General features: G+C 33.8%; 3 protein-coding genes across 17 annotated transcripts in view; 1 reads left to right on the forward strand and 2 right to left on the reverse strand.

The window, feature by feature from the left end:
• LOC126723075 (malate dehydrogenase, cytoplasmic-like) overlaps window positions 1-4,498 on the reverse strand; it is a 98,326-nt gene extending 93,828 nt beyond the window's left edge. Inside the window, exon 1 of one of the 2 annotated variants that reach the window (XM_050426334.1) lies at window positions 4,480-4,498. The gene's annotated coding sequence lies outside the window, so the exon portion shown is untranslated. The remainder of the gene's footprint in view (window positions 1-4,479) is intronic. The other variant, XM_050426331.1, reaches the window with a different exon arrangement.
• The window catches only part of LOC126723073 (3-hydroxyisobutyryl-CoA hydrolase-like protein 1, mitochondrial), a 56,033-nt gene that overhangs the window by 39,069 nt on the left and 642 nt on the right, over window positions 1-16,322 (forward strand). For 2 of the 13 annotated variants that reach the window (XM_050426327.1, XM_050426323.1), the window contains exons 2-12: window positions 10,837-10,905; window positions 11,052-11,092; window positions 11,752-11,792; window positions 11,929-12,008; window positions 12,672-12,755; window positions 13,681-13,765; window positions 14,608-14,693; window positions 14,775-14,896; window positions 14,980-15,040; window positions 15,942-16,040; window positions 16,143-16,244. In XM_050426327.1, coding sequence (XP_050282284.1) covers window positions 10,900-10,905; window positions 11,052-11,092; window positions 11,752-11,792; window positions 11,929-12,008; window positions 12,672-12,755; window positions 13,681-13,765; window positions 14,608-14,693; window positions 14,775-14,896; window positions 14,980-15,040; window positions 15,942-16,040; window positions 16,143-16,244 — 807 coding nt within the window. In that variant the 5' untranslated portion in view covers window positions 10,837-10,899. Of the gene's footprint in view, window positions 1-9,883; window positions 10,130-10,209; window positions 10,294-10,835; window positions 10,906-11,046; window positions 11,111-11,751; window positions 11,793-11,928; window positions 12,009-12,671; window positions 12,756-13,680; window positions 13,766-14,607; window positions 14,694-14,774; window positions 14,897-14,979; window positions 15,041-15,941; window positions 16,041-16,142; window positions 16,245-16,322 lie in introns of those variants that run through there. The other 11 variants (XM_050426329.1, XM_050426324.1, XM_050426319.1 and 8 more) reach the window with 10 other exon arrangements.
• LOC126723079 (malate dehydrogenase, cytoplasmic-like) lies at window positions 36-6,038 on the reverse strand. Of its 2 annotated transcripts, XM_050426340.1 has the most exons (7): window positions 5,718-6,037; window positions 3,813-3,971; window positions 3,548-3,723; window positions 2,077-2,354; window positions 1,163-1,298; window positions 926-1,037; window positions 36-461 (listed from the first exon to the last, which is right to left on the reverse strand). In XM_050426340.1, the coding sequence occupies exons 1-7, from the start codon at window positions 5,731-5,733 to the stop codon at window positions 367-369; spliced, it is 972 nt and encodes a 323-aa protein (XP_050282297.1). In that variant the 5' UTR covers window positions 5,734-6,037; the 3' UTR covers window positions 36-366. The 2 variants fall into 2 exon arrangements, with proteins under 2 accessions (XP_050282297.1, XP_050282298.1); XM_050426341.1 differs by lacking the exon at window positions 926-1,037 and having other exon boundaries at window positions 5,718-6,038.

Raw genomic sequence — 16,322 nt, forward strand, 5'->3', positions numbered from 1 at the left:
ATATTAGCTCAATTGAAAGATATGTTATCTGGGCATTACATGTAATATAGTAGTTTTATAGGACTTTCAAAATAATTAATATAAACTTTAAATGACTGATTAGAAAATGAATGAAAACACATGATCAGTGACATAGAACTGTATTTAAAAGGCAACAAACTAATTATTGGGGAGGTGCTTGGTGAATTCGTCTACACTTTTGCCAACACATGATAAAAGATAAATCAGAATGACACATCTTGTTCTGTCATTGTTCCAAAACTGATAAAGCTTATACGTGACAGATAAAAGTTGTACACAAAGTTGCAAAGGAAACTGGAACTCCTTTTTTCCTTTTCATGTATTTTTATTAAGTTGTCTTCATTATTACGCTAGGCATGACTTGGCCAAGGATTTTTCCTCAATGAGTTCTTTTGCTGTTGCATCCATCATTGCCCTCGAGTACTCATCAATCTTGAGCCCTACCATTGCATAAACAAGTACCAAACAATGAGTGCACTGAAATAGTCTCATATCATGCAAGTAATATCATAAAATTTAGACCATTTCACAAAAATTTTGGAATATAAAATGTTGACACAAAACTATAGTAGGCTCTCATAATTATAACTATTTATTCATGAATCCTCAATTATATAACTCTCAGCCCTCTTTAATCGTTATTGATTGCTCGTCGGTAACTGGGAGTTCTGAGCTTTGTGCATGTTATTGTGACAGTCCATACTATTCCAAAAATATATCCTTGCTCTCTTCAACATCTACCTTCGTTAATACCGTTACTTAGATCTAAGAAATAATTGACAAACAACATATATTCCTCCATGCAGGTTAAAGTGATTTGTAGTTTCTGAAACATTGGAAGTAAGTTCAACTCTCAAGGAAAGAAGATGTTACATTTACAACATATAGAAGCCACAGAACTTACCCTGCACAATTGACCATTTCCCTTTCTCACATTTAACAGGAAAAGAGTAAATAAGGCCAAGTGGAATCCCATAAGAACCATTAGAATACACTCCCATGGAAACCCATGTTCCCTGAATGACAAAGCCAAAGGAAGAAATACAAAAGATAGTAATTAAAAAAACAAAAAACAGAATCTCAAAGGCAAATAATTAAGGTTGGCATGATCAAATGCTATTTGAGGTGAAAGAGAATCAACCTTGGGAGTCCCAAAAACCCAATCACGTATATGATCACAAGCAGCAATTGCAGCAGAAAATGCACTTGATGCCTTCCGAGCTTTGATAGTGGCTACACCGCGCTGCTGCACGGTGGTGATGAACTCGGTTTTTAACCTATGACAAACAAAATTTATTTATTTAAAAAAAGAAAAAAGAAAAGAGACTTGTTGGGAGTGAAGCAGAGTAAATGGTGGACAAGGATGCTTAGAGATGTGAATATTGTCAACATAACTAGGTTTTTGAAGATCCTGCAAAAGGTTGCAACCTAAAATTTCAACATGCACACTACTTTACCCCACTCCAACCTAAAACTTTGTTGTTTAATAATTTTTCAATATCAAAGCCAGGTCCTTACAGGATTCTCAAGACAAATTGAAGTATATAATTTTTTTTTTTTTTTTTTTTTGATAAGTACAAATTCAAGTATAAAAATTGTTACCGCCTACACCCTAAAAATTGGGATCCCTGGGTTAGGTAATTGGCATGTAGATACTACTTGACAGCACACCTGAAGCTATTGCCTAAAAGAAGCAAGATAATCTAAGGAGAGCCATAATTTCACTAGGTCAATTTTCTCTTTATAGATGACCAATCACTACTTATTTTGAGGGGGAGGGATTGCTACAATTACCAAAATCCTGAATGTTGATAACATTATGTATTTGACTTAGATACAAGTTATGCTAGAACAATAATAAAATAATTAAATTTACCATTTCCTAATAATTAAACTTTTAGAACAAGTAGTAGTTTATTATGTGTTCTGAATTTGAACCCTATGTTACTATCCCTCCCATTTGAAAAGTTTAAAGTAGTTTATCAACCCATGTTTCCAAGTAATTTAAACATGTGAAAGAAGTAATAAATAAACATATTGGATATGTTGAGGTACCAATGATCGTCAGAAACATGTTCTCTGACTGGTCTCTCTCCATTTCTGGTGGTGAAAGTCGCATGATTGACTTCCGGATATTGAGTTGTAGAGTGATTTCCCCAGATGATTACGTTCTTGACATCACTAACATGAACCTTTAGCCTGTCAGCTATTTGGCCCAATGCTCTGTTGTGATCAAGTCGTGTTAGGCATGTGATGTTTTCCTTTGGGATTGAAGGAGCAAATTGTTTTAAGATAAGGGCATTAGTGTTTGCTGGGTTGGCAACAACTGACACCTGCATAATATATGCAATGAAAACGCATCAACTTAGTCAACAATATCAATTCCAAAATTAACTGCACAGCATTGAGGAAAAAAAAAAAAAAAATTATAAAATATTTCAATCTTCCAACATTTGTAATTAGTAGAAATCTGGTTTTTGCTGAATATTTATATAATATTTTTTTATAGATTACGAGGTGAGTAAGGGGATGCACGTTGTCAAAGAGTTGAACAAATAAGTTGGAAACAGACTCGTTGGAAATCCGTGTATTCACTAAACATGTTCATAATAAGTTGGAAACTAGACTTGAAAAAGCACAATTATGTTGTCAACAATAGCACATAAAGACAAAATGTTTGAGAGGATTAATAAACAAACAAACACAAATATTTTGAATTTTAAAGATTGACCTAAATGGTACATTTTGATAACAGTTTCTTTTTCTTCTATTTTCAGAGTGGCAGAGGGGGCTGGGGAACTAGTTATATGGTTACATATACTTCTCTAATCTTGACAGAGAGGACAGACACTTCTCTTCAGTGACTTTGAAATATTTTCTTTCTAGTGAAATAGTATTTAAACACCATGACATATAAAGAATATCTGATCAATTAGTCTTAAGATTTAAAGGAACTCTAGATCAAGTTGCTCAACAACATTACTAACTTGAGTACAAGTGTCCTAAGATATAGACATTCAGATTGCAACAACAACCAAAGCAGGTAAGGTCAGAGAACATGCCAAAAGGCATGGTACAAAGCAATTACTACTGAATATAATAGAAGCAATAGAGCCATGCCAAAGAGTATAAACAAGAAATGATAGTGATGTTAAATTAACGATTGTCCCAAAAGCTTAAGCTCTTAGGAAATGGTGAATTTAATCACTTAACCATAATTCTAACACTCCCCCTCACTTGTGGTCCTAAACTTCCTCTTAAAAAGTTGGGGCCCAACAAGTAGGAATTTAACATTTTAAAATAGAAGGTAGAATGAAAACAAGGATTGAGCTTAGATCTCCTGCTCTAATACCATGTTAAATTACTGATTATCCTAAAAGCTTAAGCTCTAAAAAAATGATATGTTTAATCACTTAACCATAATTCTAACAAGTGAGATGAGGAATGTACCGGGACATATTTCTACAAGCTAATGGGTATCTCTAAAATCTTATATCTACACTCTGAAGTGCATTTATATGGTCACCTTGCAATCTGCAGCAGCATGCTCCTCCAAGATCAAAGCTTGAACCTTGTAAATAGACGCATTTGTAGACAACATATCCTTCCTCAACGTAATTTCCTTCCGTGGGGATCCACCAAGCATAATGGCAATATTGACATCTTTACAAGCTTCAACAATGTCTGTGGTAGCAACCACACCTATTGAACCATATTACATGAGTTAAAAAACCTTAGGGAAGAGAATAATTCTACCTACCTAGAATTAGCTCTCAAGATAAGGGACATACCTTTCAGAAGAGGAAAGGCAGCATCAGTCAATTCCATCCTTATCCCATTCAAGGATTCAACCGCCTGTTCAATATCAAGAAAGTGCAGAATCACAGGCTGATCAGGACCCAGCATGATTCCCCTCGCAATCATTGGAGCAATGGCATAACCTATTTGCACTGTTGAACAAAATCAAAATTTTGAGCTACAGATACAAAAACTATATATTATCATGTCCAGACGAAAGAATCGCCAACGTATACAATTGAAAATCAAATACACTTGCTCCTTAACATAATTACTGACATGTAACAACAGTCATATTGTTGTAAATCAAGCTTCTCTTTCAATTTTCATTCTTTCCCACTATTTGGAAAAGACTACAATGTATAATAAGATAATAATGATTATAACAACAACAAAGCACCTAAAACTTTTAGGGCTTCTTTAGATTATCTACAAAGATGGCACTTAAACTCATCACACAAAGATAACTGCGGATTTAAACAGTTGCATTAAGAATTATATCATAGAACAGCATTGCTGGAAGTCGTGAACTGAATAGAAAACAGGATTTCCAAATGAAGTTATGGATAATTTTGAAGATAAATAATTAAAATATTGTTTGTAGATAAATTTTGGCAACATTTGAGACCAAAAAAAAAAAATGTAATGAAATAAAAGAACCTATCCATCTGTTTGTTTTCCAATCAAAGGAAAAAGATGAGAATGAAACTTCCATTGAATGCAAGACCCACTTCGAACCACCTCAACCAAGCTAAATGGTTGTGCTAGACTTAGTTGAGAGGGGGTTTTGCTTTCTTTATCATATATAATATAAGATATATAATGAATAATAAATAAATATTTCATCATTTGAAAATCATATTGTGCCATTTCCCACATTTTCTAAGCTTCCAAAACAAAAGAGTATATATTGAAAAAAAAGTCATATAATAAGAAAGGAATGGTATATATAACAACCACGCCAGTGATTAGAACTGCAACTGGGTTTTTTGCCATTTGAAAAGTGTGGTTCTTCAAGCTAGAGAACTAGATACATAAAGAGTGAAGGAGAAGTTGAAACATGGAATGGTGATATATGTAGAGAGAAAGAAAACTATGGGATGTGGAAGCAAGATGGAAGAGTGATGTACGGTAATCGAAAATAAAGGTGAGAGTGATGATCGATGATGATGAGAGAGCAACCTCTTACGGTTAGAAATTGTGTCACCACCATGCAATGTGTCAACATGCCAGTTACAGATTGTGTCACCATGCACCATGCAATGGAACCTTTTCCTTATTAGCAGTGAACTGTGAACGGAATAGATGCAAATACACCTTCCAGAACGTTTGAGATATTAACAAGTTTTTTAAAAAATAAAAAAAATTTAAGTTCTTCATTTTTCTTTTGACATAAATGCACTTTTGGTCCCTATATTTTGGGTCATTTCTCGATTTAGTCCCTAAACTAATTTTGCTCCTAGGTCAGTCCTTGAAATCAGAAAATCGATTCTATTTTGGTCTCTGCCGTCAACCCACTAACAAAAAAATCTGATGTAGCAAACGGAGTGCCTTGTTGGCACACTAAATGCTGACGAGGCTATTAAAATAATAATAAAATATTTTATTTGGCCTTTTTTTAAATGCCACATAAGCATTTTAATTTTTTTTTTTTTAAAGCCACCTCAGAAAATTATAATAAAAAAAAATTTTCATAATGTTGTTCATGTTCTTCAGCTTGTTCTTCATCAAAAGAACACAAACCCAGCAACCAAGAACTCACCCATCATAAGAACACGAACCCAGCAACCAAAACTCAAATCACAATAACACAAACCCAGCTAACAAGAAAGCAAGAACTCAAACCCATATCAGAAGAACACAAACGAAAAGAAGAAAAAATTAAATTAAATACTAACAGGAAATATTCTTCATGTTCTTCGCAAGTCCAAGAAGCAACCAAACCAATCTCTAGCAAACCCCAAATCCAAATCCAGCAACCAAATCCAATCTCCATCAAATCCAGAAAAACAAAAAAATAAATCCAAGAAACCAAACCATAAATAAACCCGAGAAACAAACCCATAAACACAGTAACCAACCCAATCTCCAGCAACCCATAAACCCAGAAATTTTCTTGGGAAACAAACACACAAAAAACCCATAAAATCAAACAACTCCACATTCTCTCCAAAAAACAAAAACAAACCCAGAACAAGACGAACAAAGTTTTACAATTGAAAAAGGAGAGGAAAATCGGACCACATGTGAAGCCGTAGGCGGAGGAGATAAGGCAGATCGGGAATAGGTGTGCTGCTACCTACACCAACGAGCCTCCCACGTGAAAACCCTCAAAGGAAACTCCGCCGAACCAAGACCCAAGACCGCATCAAGATACCGTCCATGGCAGATCGTTTTCTCCTCATCAAGCTTGTGAGCTCCGGCCATGGAGTTACAATGGAGAGAGATTCCGTCCATGGACGGTGAAGAGAGAGAATATTTGAGATTAGAAAAAATAAATAGACTTAAAAAGATAAGGATAAAGAAATAGGAAGAAAAAGAAAAAGAATTTTAAAAGGAGAGAATTTGACATTAGTAAATGCTGATGAGGTTAAAGAAATAAGAAGAAAAAGAAAAAGACTAAGATAATGATTTTCGTTTTTTTTAAGAAATTATTTTACTTTAAATTAGATTAAAAAAATTGTTTAAATTTTCTGAGCTGGCATTTTTTTACTAATTTAAATGTGATGCGGTATTTAAAAAATGCTAAATATTTTTTTTTATTGACCACATTAGTAAACAGTGTATTCCGTTTGTCACGTATGTATTTTTTATTAGTAGATTGACAGTAGAGACCAAAATAGAATTGATTTTCTGATTCTAGGGACTGACCCAAAAGCAAAATCAGTTTAAGAACCAAATCAAGAAATGACCCAAAATGTAAGGATCAAAAGTTTTTTTTTTTTTTTTTCAAATAATTAAGAATGTGATGGTTGTACCTTGGGTTTTACTCAAGTCCTTCAAATACATTTATGTCTACCATCTGAGTGTCCCTGGAAAAATATAAATAAATAAAATATTGGACTCTGTAATTGTTTTCCTTTATGATGACCTTGGTCTAATGGCACCTCGCTAAATACTAAGGTACCCAAAAAAAAAAAAAAAAAAAAGAGGGGTTGTAGAAAAACAAAAAAAAAAAAAAAAAGTATAAATGTGGGGATTCTATTTCTTGGGATAAAAGCCAAACTTACAGGCAAAAATTAAACTATCTTGCTAATTTCTACAAAAGTTTTGTAAAAATATATTATATTATCAATTCAATTATATACCAACATTTACATGTAATTTTATAATATGATTGGCCGTTTGGGTGTTAAATTGTGATTAAATTTCAGCATTTACACATAACACCACATGTACTTACTAAAAAAATAGGTGTACCAATCACAATATAACACCTAAACATGTTATGAATTTGAGTTTGTATGTGTCCCTATACTTACTCTTTTATATCACTTTTAAATTATTATGGTAATTAGGTTTGAGAGAATATCACTCCTTTGAACTTGCTGGTTGAGAGTGTGGCTATGAGGGGGTTGGACATTGGGGTTTTAGGGCCTGTTTGGCAAGTAAGTTCTAACACACATTTTCACATTTTAAACAATATTATACACATTTTTTCACCCACATGTATATCAAAAACACTCAAACAATATTACTTAAATTCTTTGTTGAGGCTCATTTTGACAAGCCCAATAAGAGAAAAAACCTAGCAACATGGGTAGACCAAAATTACCAAGCAAGAGAAAGCCATTGAGCCTAAATGACAGGAATGAACGGCTCACGGGCTCATAAAGTGGGTCTTGAGGAAGCAAACGGGCTTGAATGGGTCACGGCAGGCTCTATATAAAGGACCTCTCGCTGTGCACTAAAGTGGGGGGGGGGGGGGATGGGAAAAATCAGAGTAATAGAAATTTCTGGGAAAAACCATAACCCAGAAGTAAGCATTGAGAAGGAAAGGAAGTAAAACAAAACAAAAGAAAAGTAAGAAGTAACGAGAGAAAGAAAAAACAGAGAGTTTAGAACGGCAGGCATGCACCAGTAGATTGATTTCTTCTCTCCCTCAATAGCTTTGCTCTCTATAAAAGGTAAAAGATCTATATTTGAGCATAGACTATTTAGGCTTGTTCTCTCAAAGCAATTAATTTCTCCTTTGAGATTACTCATGTTGAAGGAACGGTTTTCCCTTCTTGGTTTCAATCTCGTGTATTACTTGGCATGGCAGACTAACACTTTGATTTTGCTAACTCTGTTTATTCTTCACTTAGCTTTTTCTGTGTTTTGTTGCTCACTTTTATTTATTGTGGCTAAAAGTAGTGATTGTATTTTCTTGTGTTATTCGTATTATATATGCCCGCCATAACTTCTTTATAGCGGCTTTGCTTGCCATGGGCATGTAACCAAAGCCTGGCAGACATGGTGTAGTTTGTGCACAAGCCGAACCAAGGTGGGTTCTAGTTGGACCGGTCCCAACTCCCTTATCCAGAAAACTCGAGCCTAGTGCAGTAGAAAGCAGCCCAACATTACAAACAAGGCCCACTACCTTACACTCCTGTACCAAACGGGCCCTTAATGTCGTGGAATGAAGGTTTATTGTGTTTTGTGTTTTGCCTAATGCAAGAGGAAGTGAGGAAAGTTGGATAGAATGGCCTTACATAAGAATTATATTGACTAGAATTTTTACGATTCGGGTGTGTTTGGTAACCAATTATAAGCTAGTTTTTAGTTTAAATTATCTATTATTTGTGGGTCCTAAACTATTCTTTTGTTTTTGCTTTATTTCAAAAATAATATAAGTTTTAGTTTTTATTTTTATTTTTATATATAAGATAGAAATTATACTCTAGAATCATCTAAATGTATATGTGTGAAACTTCCTCCTAAAGATTTGAACTCTGACTCTTACCCTCCACCCCACAAAAAATTTGTACTTGTAGAATGACCATCGCGCTAAGAATGTAAACAGGGACGGACCCAGGTGGGAGCCCAAGGGGGCCCGAGCCCCCCGGGTCCAAATTTTTTTGATTTTTTTTTTTACAAATTATATACATTATTTTTGTAGTTGCCCCCATTCCAAAACTTTTGGCCCCCCCCTCCAACTAGCAACTATTCAACCCAAAAACTTAAACAAAATAATTAAACTTCCATAATGTTGATTATATTTTAGCAAAAAAATATTTTATCACCAATAAACCATGTGTTATTGAAAAAGGTAAAACTAAATTTTTTGCTACTACAGTAAGTTGGTATAAATATCAATTGACTGTAGCAAGTTCTTAAAAATAAAATACAATATTTTATTAAGACTATCTCTTTACCTTCAATTAAAAAACTCAAATTTTCTCTCTTTCTTTATTATTTTAATGAGTTGTTTATAATATTTTAAATGAAGTGGGAAAAAAATAGAACATAAGAACATTTGATGTTGAGTGTATTGTAAAATAAGGTGGAAAAATAGATAAATTAACCTTTTGAGGTGCTAAAAACTAAATTTTTTAGCACCACTACTGTGAATGCTCTAAGTTTAAAAAATAAAAATAAAAATCCTAGCTAGCCTAGTATTTTTTAAAAAAAAATTTTGTTTTTTTTAGTAGATGATTTCATTTTAATGTATTAAGTAATAATGATTTTATGTATTTATAATTTGTTAATACTATATGGATGCCTATTTATAATTTTTTTTTTCTTATACTCCGGCCCGCTCTAGCTTGAAATTCTAAGATCCTTGGATGTAAATAAGTTTTTATTTTTTAAAAATAAGCTAATTTTTAATTTTTTTGTCTCACGGTAGGTTATCCGAAAATAAATTATCCTCAAACAAAGCGAGGGCTATATCATCCTTTTGAAAAAGTTGTTATCAAGTGTGTGGTGTGCCAATACTATAATTTCTTTTAAATAAAATAGTTTAGTACAGAAGGACTTAAAAAGAATGTTTTGCCAAGTTAAAGGTTAAAAAATAAATATTTTAAAATTTAGGGATAAAAATAATATTTTAGCATTTTTCTTCTTCTTCTTCTCATGGTTTTTTAATTTTTTTCCTCAGAATTGTTTATTATTAATTTATCACTAGAGAGTAGAGAGCTTGGGTTGTGTTGTGTTGGAGCAGAATTTGAAAGAGTGGGTGAGCTAAATGATGCAGAGGTTAAAGGCAACCTTGTTGCAGAGGCGCAACAATCTTCACGTTCACAGTCTTCGTTTCCTCAACCAATTCCACACAAGGAATCTCTGTTCTCTTCCGGACACTAATATTACCGATGAACTTGACAACCAAGTCAGTTTCAACTTTCAAGAATACCCTTTTGTCTATTCTCTTTCTTTAACCCCCACACACTAACTCTCTTTCTCTCTCTGCAGGTATTGGTTGAGGGCAAAGCTTGGTCTAGAACAGCAATTCTGAACAGGCCTTCTGTGCTCAATTGTCTTAGTACTGCAATGGTGTGTTTTTTACTAGATACTCTGTGTGTGTTTGTGTTTTTGGCTGTTGGGTTGGTACCCAATTTGTAAGATTGGTTCAGTTGAAAGATTTGTTTTCTGGGTCTTTGTTTTTATGGTGTTTGGTTGAGAATCATTATGTGTAATTGGGTTTACTCCAATTGTATAATTCTCTGTATGTGTGTTGTTATATACCCTCCAATTGGTTCAATTGAAAACCTTACTTGGGTTATTGTTTTTATGGTGTTTAAACTGACAACTATTATTATGCATAGTTATATGGCTTGAGTTTGCTCTGACTAAAGCTAGAGACACGACTAAATTCACAACTTGTTGAGGTGGCAAATTATGATTTGTACGTTACAACTTGCAAACTCAACTATTGTGAAAAAAAGTTGTGTACTTTATTGTGCAAGTAGACTTATTGTTTTTCTCCCTAGTGGCTAAAATTTATATTCTTTGATTTTGTTAAATGGGTTTGTGTTGTTCTGTATTACCAACTAGAAACATTTATCTGTCTTTTAATGAGTTGTCTTTCGTTTCTAGGGGGCTAGATTGCAAAAGTTGTATACATCTTGGGAAAATAATCCAGATATTGGTTTTGTGGCAATGAAGGTAAAAAAACATCTATGCTGTTATCAGATATTGGATTCATTCACATGTAATATTTCTAGTGGGAAAGATAAATTTTAGTTGTGATTATTGTTTGCTCAAGAACTAGTTAAAAACTTAAACATTGTTTTGCATTCTCTGAAGGGCAGTGGCAGGGCATTTTGTGCTGGCGGAGATATTGTGACACTTTATCATATGATAAACGCAGGTAATAGACTCATCTTACTTCTGCTTTTAAGATTTAGCTGGAAAAGGTCATTTACTTAAAAGTTAATTTTTATTGCGAACTGATTATTTTTCTTCATTGTATATGATCTAGAGAAAGCTAGGCTAGCTAGCCTTAATTAGAGGGAGATGAGATAGGATTGTGGGATGCAGTTATTAGCACTTAGCAGTAAACCTAAGCTGGAACTACAGAGAATATTTAGTGGTAATGGGATCTTCTATGTCCAAACAAAAGATGCCAAATTTGATTGTCGCTTTGTTTGGGAGGAAATTGAGGAAGTCTTAAGATTAGGATAAGCAAGAGTAAGATAGCCAAAAGCCTTGTAATTCAACTGGTCGGCACTTCTTAGTGTTTCCAGCAGAGACATCGAGGGTTCAAATCTCCCCTCCCCCATCTATCTAATTATAAAAAATAAAAAAAAATGGATAAGCAAGAGTAAGATAGCATATTAGTAAATATAGCTTTTTTAAATAAAAAATTAGAAATGAGGTGACAATATTAGTATTAAATGACCCATAGATACATGGATCTCAGAATTTGTTTCTTTACACTACCTTGGATTGATCTTTCCATAAGAATTGAGAGTTTGAACATATTCCCAGTGTTTACGGTATAAGAGTGGGATCAATAAAGTATGGAGGTGCATCCAGAATGTTTTGTGATGGTCAGTCATTGATAAAGCTAAAGAAAACTTTATACTTAAGTACTTCGCAAATCTTTAAGTTGCTAATCTTTGTTATGGAGTTGGTGCTTGTTTTTTCACTAGAATCATCCATTAACCATTGGCTAACTCTATGCAGGGAAAATGGAAGATTGTAAGGAATTCTTTAGAACGTTATATACTTACATATACATTTTAGGTACATATTTGAAGCCACATGTAAGTTTTACTTTTCTTTCTTTCTTTTTTTAAGCATAGTGGTTAATATATTGGGGGCTCTTATGTTCGGAGTGTTATATTACCATCAATATAGCTTTGATATGGTCATTTATGGAGAGTTTTCTTTGAGATACTTGGTTTTGTTATGGCTAAGAGTCTTGTGGCTCAGCTAGCTCCTCCTAGTGTTTCCAACTAAGACGTCCAAGGTTCAATTTCCCCCTCTCTCAACTATCAATTTATCAAAAGATACTTGGTTTTGTTACTATATTGATCTTTGGCTCCTATTCTAGCACTGAACAATTTTCTTTACACTCTTACCAGTTACCACCATATTTTGACATTCCTCTTATTTTTATTTTATCCTTCCTTCTGCTAGAATACTTGGATTTTCTAAATTTTCCCAAAAAGTATTGAATTTTTTCCCTCTGCTGTACTTATGTTAAAGAAGTCACTGAGTTCTGGTTCAGAGAACTATGGTATCTACTCAAAAGTCTCAGATCTGTTTCTTTTTTTATTATTCTTTTTTTCCCTTTCATGTGGGGATGATTTTTATTAGCCCCAAGTCCCTATGGTAGAATGTTGGACATTAACTTTTTGTTTATTATAACTACATTAGTCAGAACCCAGTATATTCATGGTAGTGTAATAACAATCTCCATGCAGGTGGCTCTTTTGAATGGAATTACTATGGGTGGTGGGGCTGGAGTTTCAATCCCTGGGATGTTTAGGGTTGCAACTGATAAAACTGTATGTAGCAACTTCGCATGTACTTTCGTCCTTTTCTTCTCTTATCTTTTTTTTTTTTTCTTTTCTTATCTAGTTGTTGGTTTTGATGATTGTTTCGAATTTTTTTCCTTACTGACTTTCTTTTGTGGAAGAAAATTTTTAATTATTTTGCACCCTCTAAATTAGACTAATTATTTAATATCGTTAAAGGAAGTTTATTTTTTTAACTTAAATTTGTCGTGCATTAGGGTGGATTTGGTTTGTTGACTTATAACTGAATACTCTATTTTATTAGATAATTGAGGCGTATGATCTTCTGCTTTCATTAGCAAACACTTATTGTCACGACCCAAGGAAGCACTAGCCACATCTATGCTATACCTTAAAAGGATTAGTCAAGTTACAATTGGGGTTGCTTGTGATCTCCAATATAGCCCAAGCTTGGTAACACCTGATGTATGGCTTAACACACGTCCGCACAACACATACCTATCCAATCCACATAATCATGGCTTAACACACGTCCGCACAACACATACCTATCCAATCCACATAATCTGAGTATCACAATCTTTCCACTCAATTCCCTATGTTCTTGTCAAGTCCCACGTTGACTCTAACACTATTTGTATCGACTCAAGTAAGTGCTAGCCAAATCTATCTATACCCCAAAGGGACTAGTCGGGTTACAATTGGGGTTCTTCATAATCCATATATAGCCCAGTTCAACCTAGTAAACACTCGATATGGGACTTAGCACTTGTACACATTACACACCCTTATCCAATCCATGTAATCTAGGAATGAAACTATATGTTTGATTCTTTTCACATATTTATGTGATGGGAAAAATAGTGTTGGATTTCTTATTTGTTTCAGATTCCTTAGTTGCTATACATCATTTGCTCAGACAGGTTCAAAAATAATTTATTCTTACAATTCACAGGTTTTTGCTACTCCTGAAACTCTAATTGGTTTCCACCCTGATGCTGGTGCATCGTTTTTCCTCTCACATCTACCTGGTCACCTGGGTATGCCTGTAGTGCATTGTAGTTTTTCACATATAGTCAAAATTTTCACTGAATTTCTTGTACATGGTTTTGTTGATTTGGACTATTTCTGGTTCTTGCATAAGTCTGATAAAAACATCATGTAAAGCATTGTTTTTGTGATGAACATTCTGCCCTAATGTGAATTTACCTCAATCTTTTATGGTTTTCTTGTAATGTTGCATTGGAAGAAATTTAAGGGATGTATGAACGTGAAATTTTAAAAAGGCCTCTAAAATTAAAATCAAATCACTCAGATTTTCATAGGAATGGAGTGAATGTGGGAATGAAGTGCCTCTGCAAAATATTTTTATTTTGAAGTATGCTTCTCATCTCTAGAAGTACACAGTGGCAGTTGGTTCAGCAATGTTCTTTATACAAATTGCATTAGGACTCTTGTCATGAATTTGTTGTGTATATGTTGGATAACAAGCTCTAGCAAATTGCTTTAAAAGTTCTGTAGTCTAAAATTTGTGTTGAGGCACTGTTATGGCTGCTGGTAGTTGACATATGGGGAGCTGCATTTGGTTTCATTGCACCATAAGATGTCACTTCCTCTGTGACCATTATACTGAAAGTAGATGCTGCAATGACAAATATTCTAATGCTAAAGTTTACTTTGGATAGCTGGGTGACTTTATTCAATGTTGTTTTCCGAGTAACTTGTGGGGTTAACTTGACCCTTTCTACATATCAAGCAATGTTGACAATGTAATTGGGTCTTGATAAATGAGAAACCAATTTAGTAGGATGAATCATTGATGACACCTGTATTTGCTTCTCAATTAAATTCTTATATAGTTTGTATCTTTTCTTTTTTGCAGGGGAGTACTTGGGTCTCACAGGACAAAAACTTAATGGAGCAGAAATGATTTCTTGTGGGCTTGCTACACACTATGCGCATAGCTCAGTTAAGATTGTTGGACCCTTTGTTTGTTTTAATCATCTTTCTTGTTTATATAACATAGTATTACCTCCTTTTTTTCCACAGAAGCTTGCATTAATTGAAGAACAACTTGGGAAATTGGATACTGATGATCCTTCTGTCATTGAAACTTCTTTAGAAAAATATAGTGACCTTGTCTATCTAGATAATATAAGTGTACTTCACAGGTATGTCTATTATACCCTCAGGTGTGTGAGTATTTACGTAGCAGATATAAATGCTGATCTATTTATTATGCAATTTTGTCTAGGATTGAAATACTTGATAAATGTTTCAGCCATGACACAGTTGAAGAAATTATCGATGCCTTGGTAAGAACATGTTGATTTGCATATTTCTTTTTATTTTATAACCATTATGTATTAACCCATTACAATATAACAGATTTCCATGATACTTAGTATGGAACAAAATGTTCAACATGTCTGATTTCATACTCAAATCTCTTTCTGTTATTTTTAAAATTGATGGTACAAAAAAAAAAACCGGAAAATCTTAGGCATGAGAAACCATATTGCTGGAGAAAAGGAAAATTAAATGAAAAAATATCTATACCAACTCTTACTTGGAGAACTGTATCATTTTTAAAAGTTTTTGCTTCATCAAGCAGACACTTTTCAATTAGTCGATCTGAGTACCCTGTAGATGCTTCCTATCATCTTCATCTTTACAAGTGGCTAGAATGACTGAAGCAGCCATATAGCCAAAATCATTTTATTGAATTTAAAAAATACAACTTAACAGAATTATGATGAATGTCTTTAGCTACCTCACAGTTGATTGGAAGGAAATTTTGTAGGGATACATTTTATATACAGATAATGGAATTGCTAATGAGCCCTTGCTCAAATGACACTTCTTAACTTAAGAATGGGATGGAGGCTAAGGTCAGGGGTTCAAGACCAACCCAAAGCATGTGTAAAAATAAATAAATAAAGAAAAAATTACAAATAATGGAAGTGTCTTGAATTGGTTACTTCTTCCTTTTGACTTTTTGGACCATATCTATATATAGTGTGTGTTGAGTCTCTTAAGTACTAACCTGAAAGTTGGACTGTATGAGTTGTAATTGTTGCATACTAGTATTACCATCTTTATGGTAATAAAATGAAACAAAATATGTGGGTATTTCTCTAAATTGTTCCTCCCTATACTTTTCTGGATGAACCTTGTGAGTTGTGATTGCGTTTTTAAATTAAACAATTCTCTCAGGAGAGTGAGACAAGTAAAACAAATGATGCATGGTGCATTTCCACCCTAAGGAGACTTAATGAAGCTTCACCATTAGGCTTGAAGGTTTCTTTGAAATCTGTGAGTCCTTGATACTCAGAACTGGGCCTTTTTTCCCTTGTCCCCTCCTCCTCCCCCTTTAAGAAACTATTGCATTATGACCTAACCACCATACTGGCTCAGATACGGGAAGGTAGATTTCAGACCCTTGATCAGTGCTTGATACGTGAGTACCGAATGTCACTGCAAGGGATATCTAATCAGGTTTCCAAAGATTTTTGTGAGGTATACATTCTCCTGATTATCTTCTTAATAAAACAAATCCTCATGATCCTAGTTACTTACTTTTTTTCTGTACTTTTT

The sequence above is a fragment of the Quercus robur genome, chromosome 4 (assembly GCF_932294415.1).
Source record: "Quercus robur chromosome 4, dhQueRobu3.1, whole genome shotgun sequence".
Taxonomy (NCBI): domain Eukaryota; kingdom Viridiplantae; phylum Streptophyta; class Magnoliopsida; order Fagales; family Fagaceae; genus Quercus; species Quercus robur.

Coding starts and splice junctions, on each gene's coding strand:
- LOC126723079 (XM_050426340.1), bottom strand. Junction 1,299..2,076: donor CATGTTTCTGACGATCATTG/GTACCTCAACAT, acceptor TGTTTGTCATAG/GTTAAAAACCGAGTTCATCA. Junction 462..925: donor GAAATGGTCAATTGTGCAGG/GTAAGTTCTGTG, acceptor ATGCAATGGTAG/GGCTCAAGATTGATGAGTAC.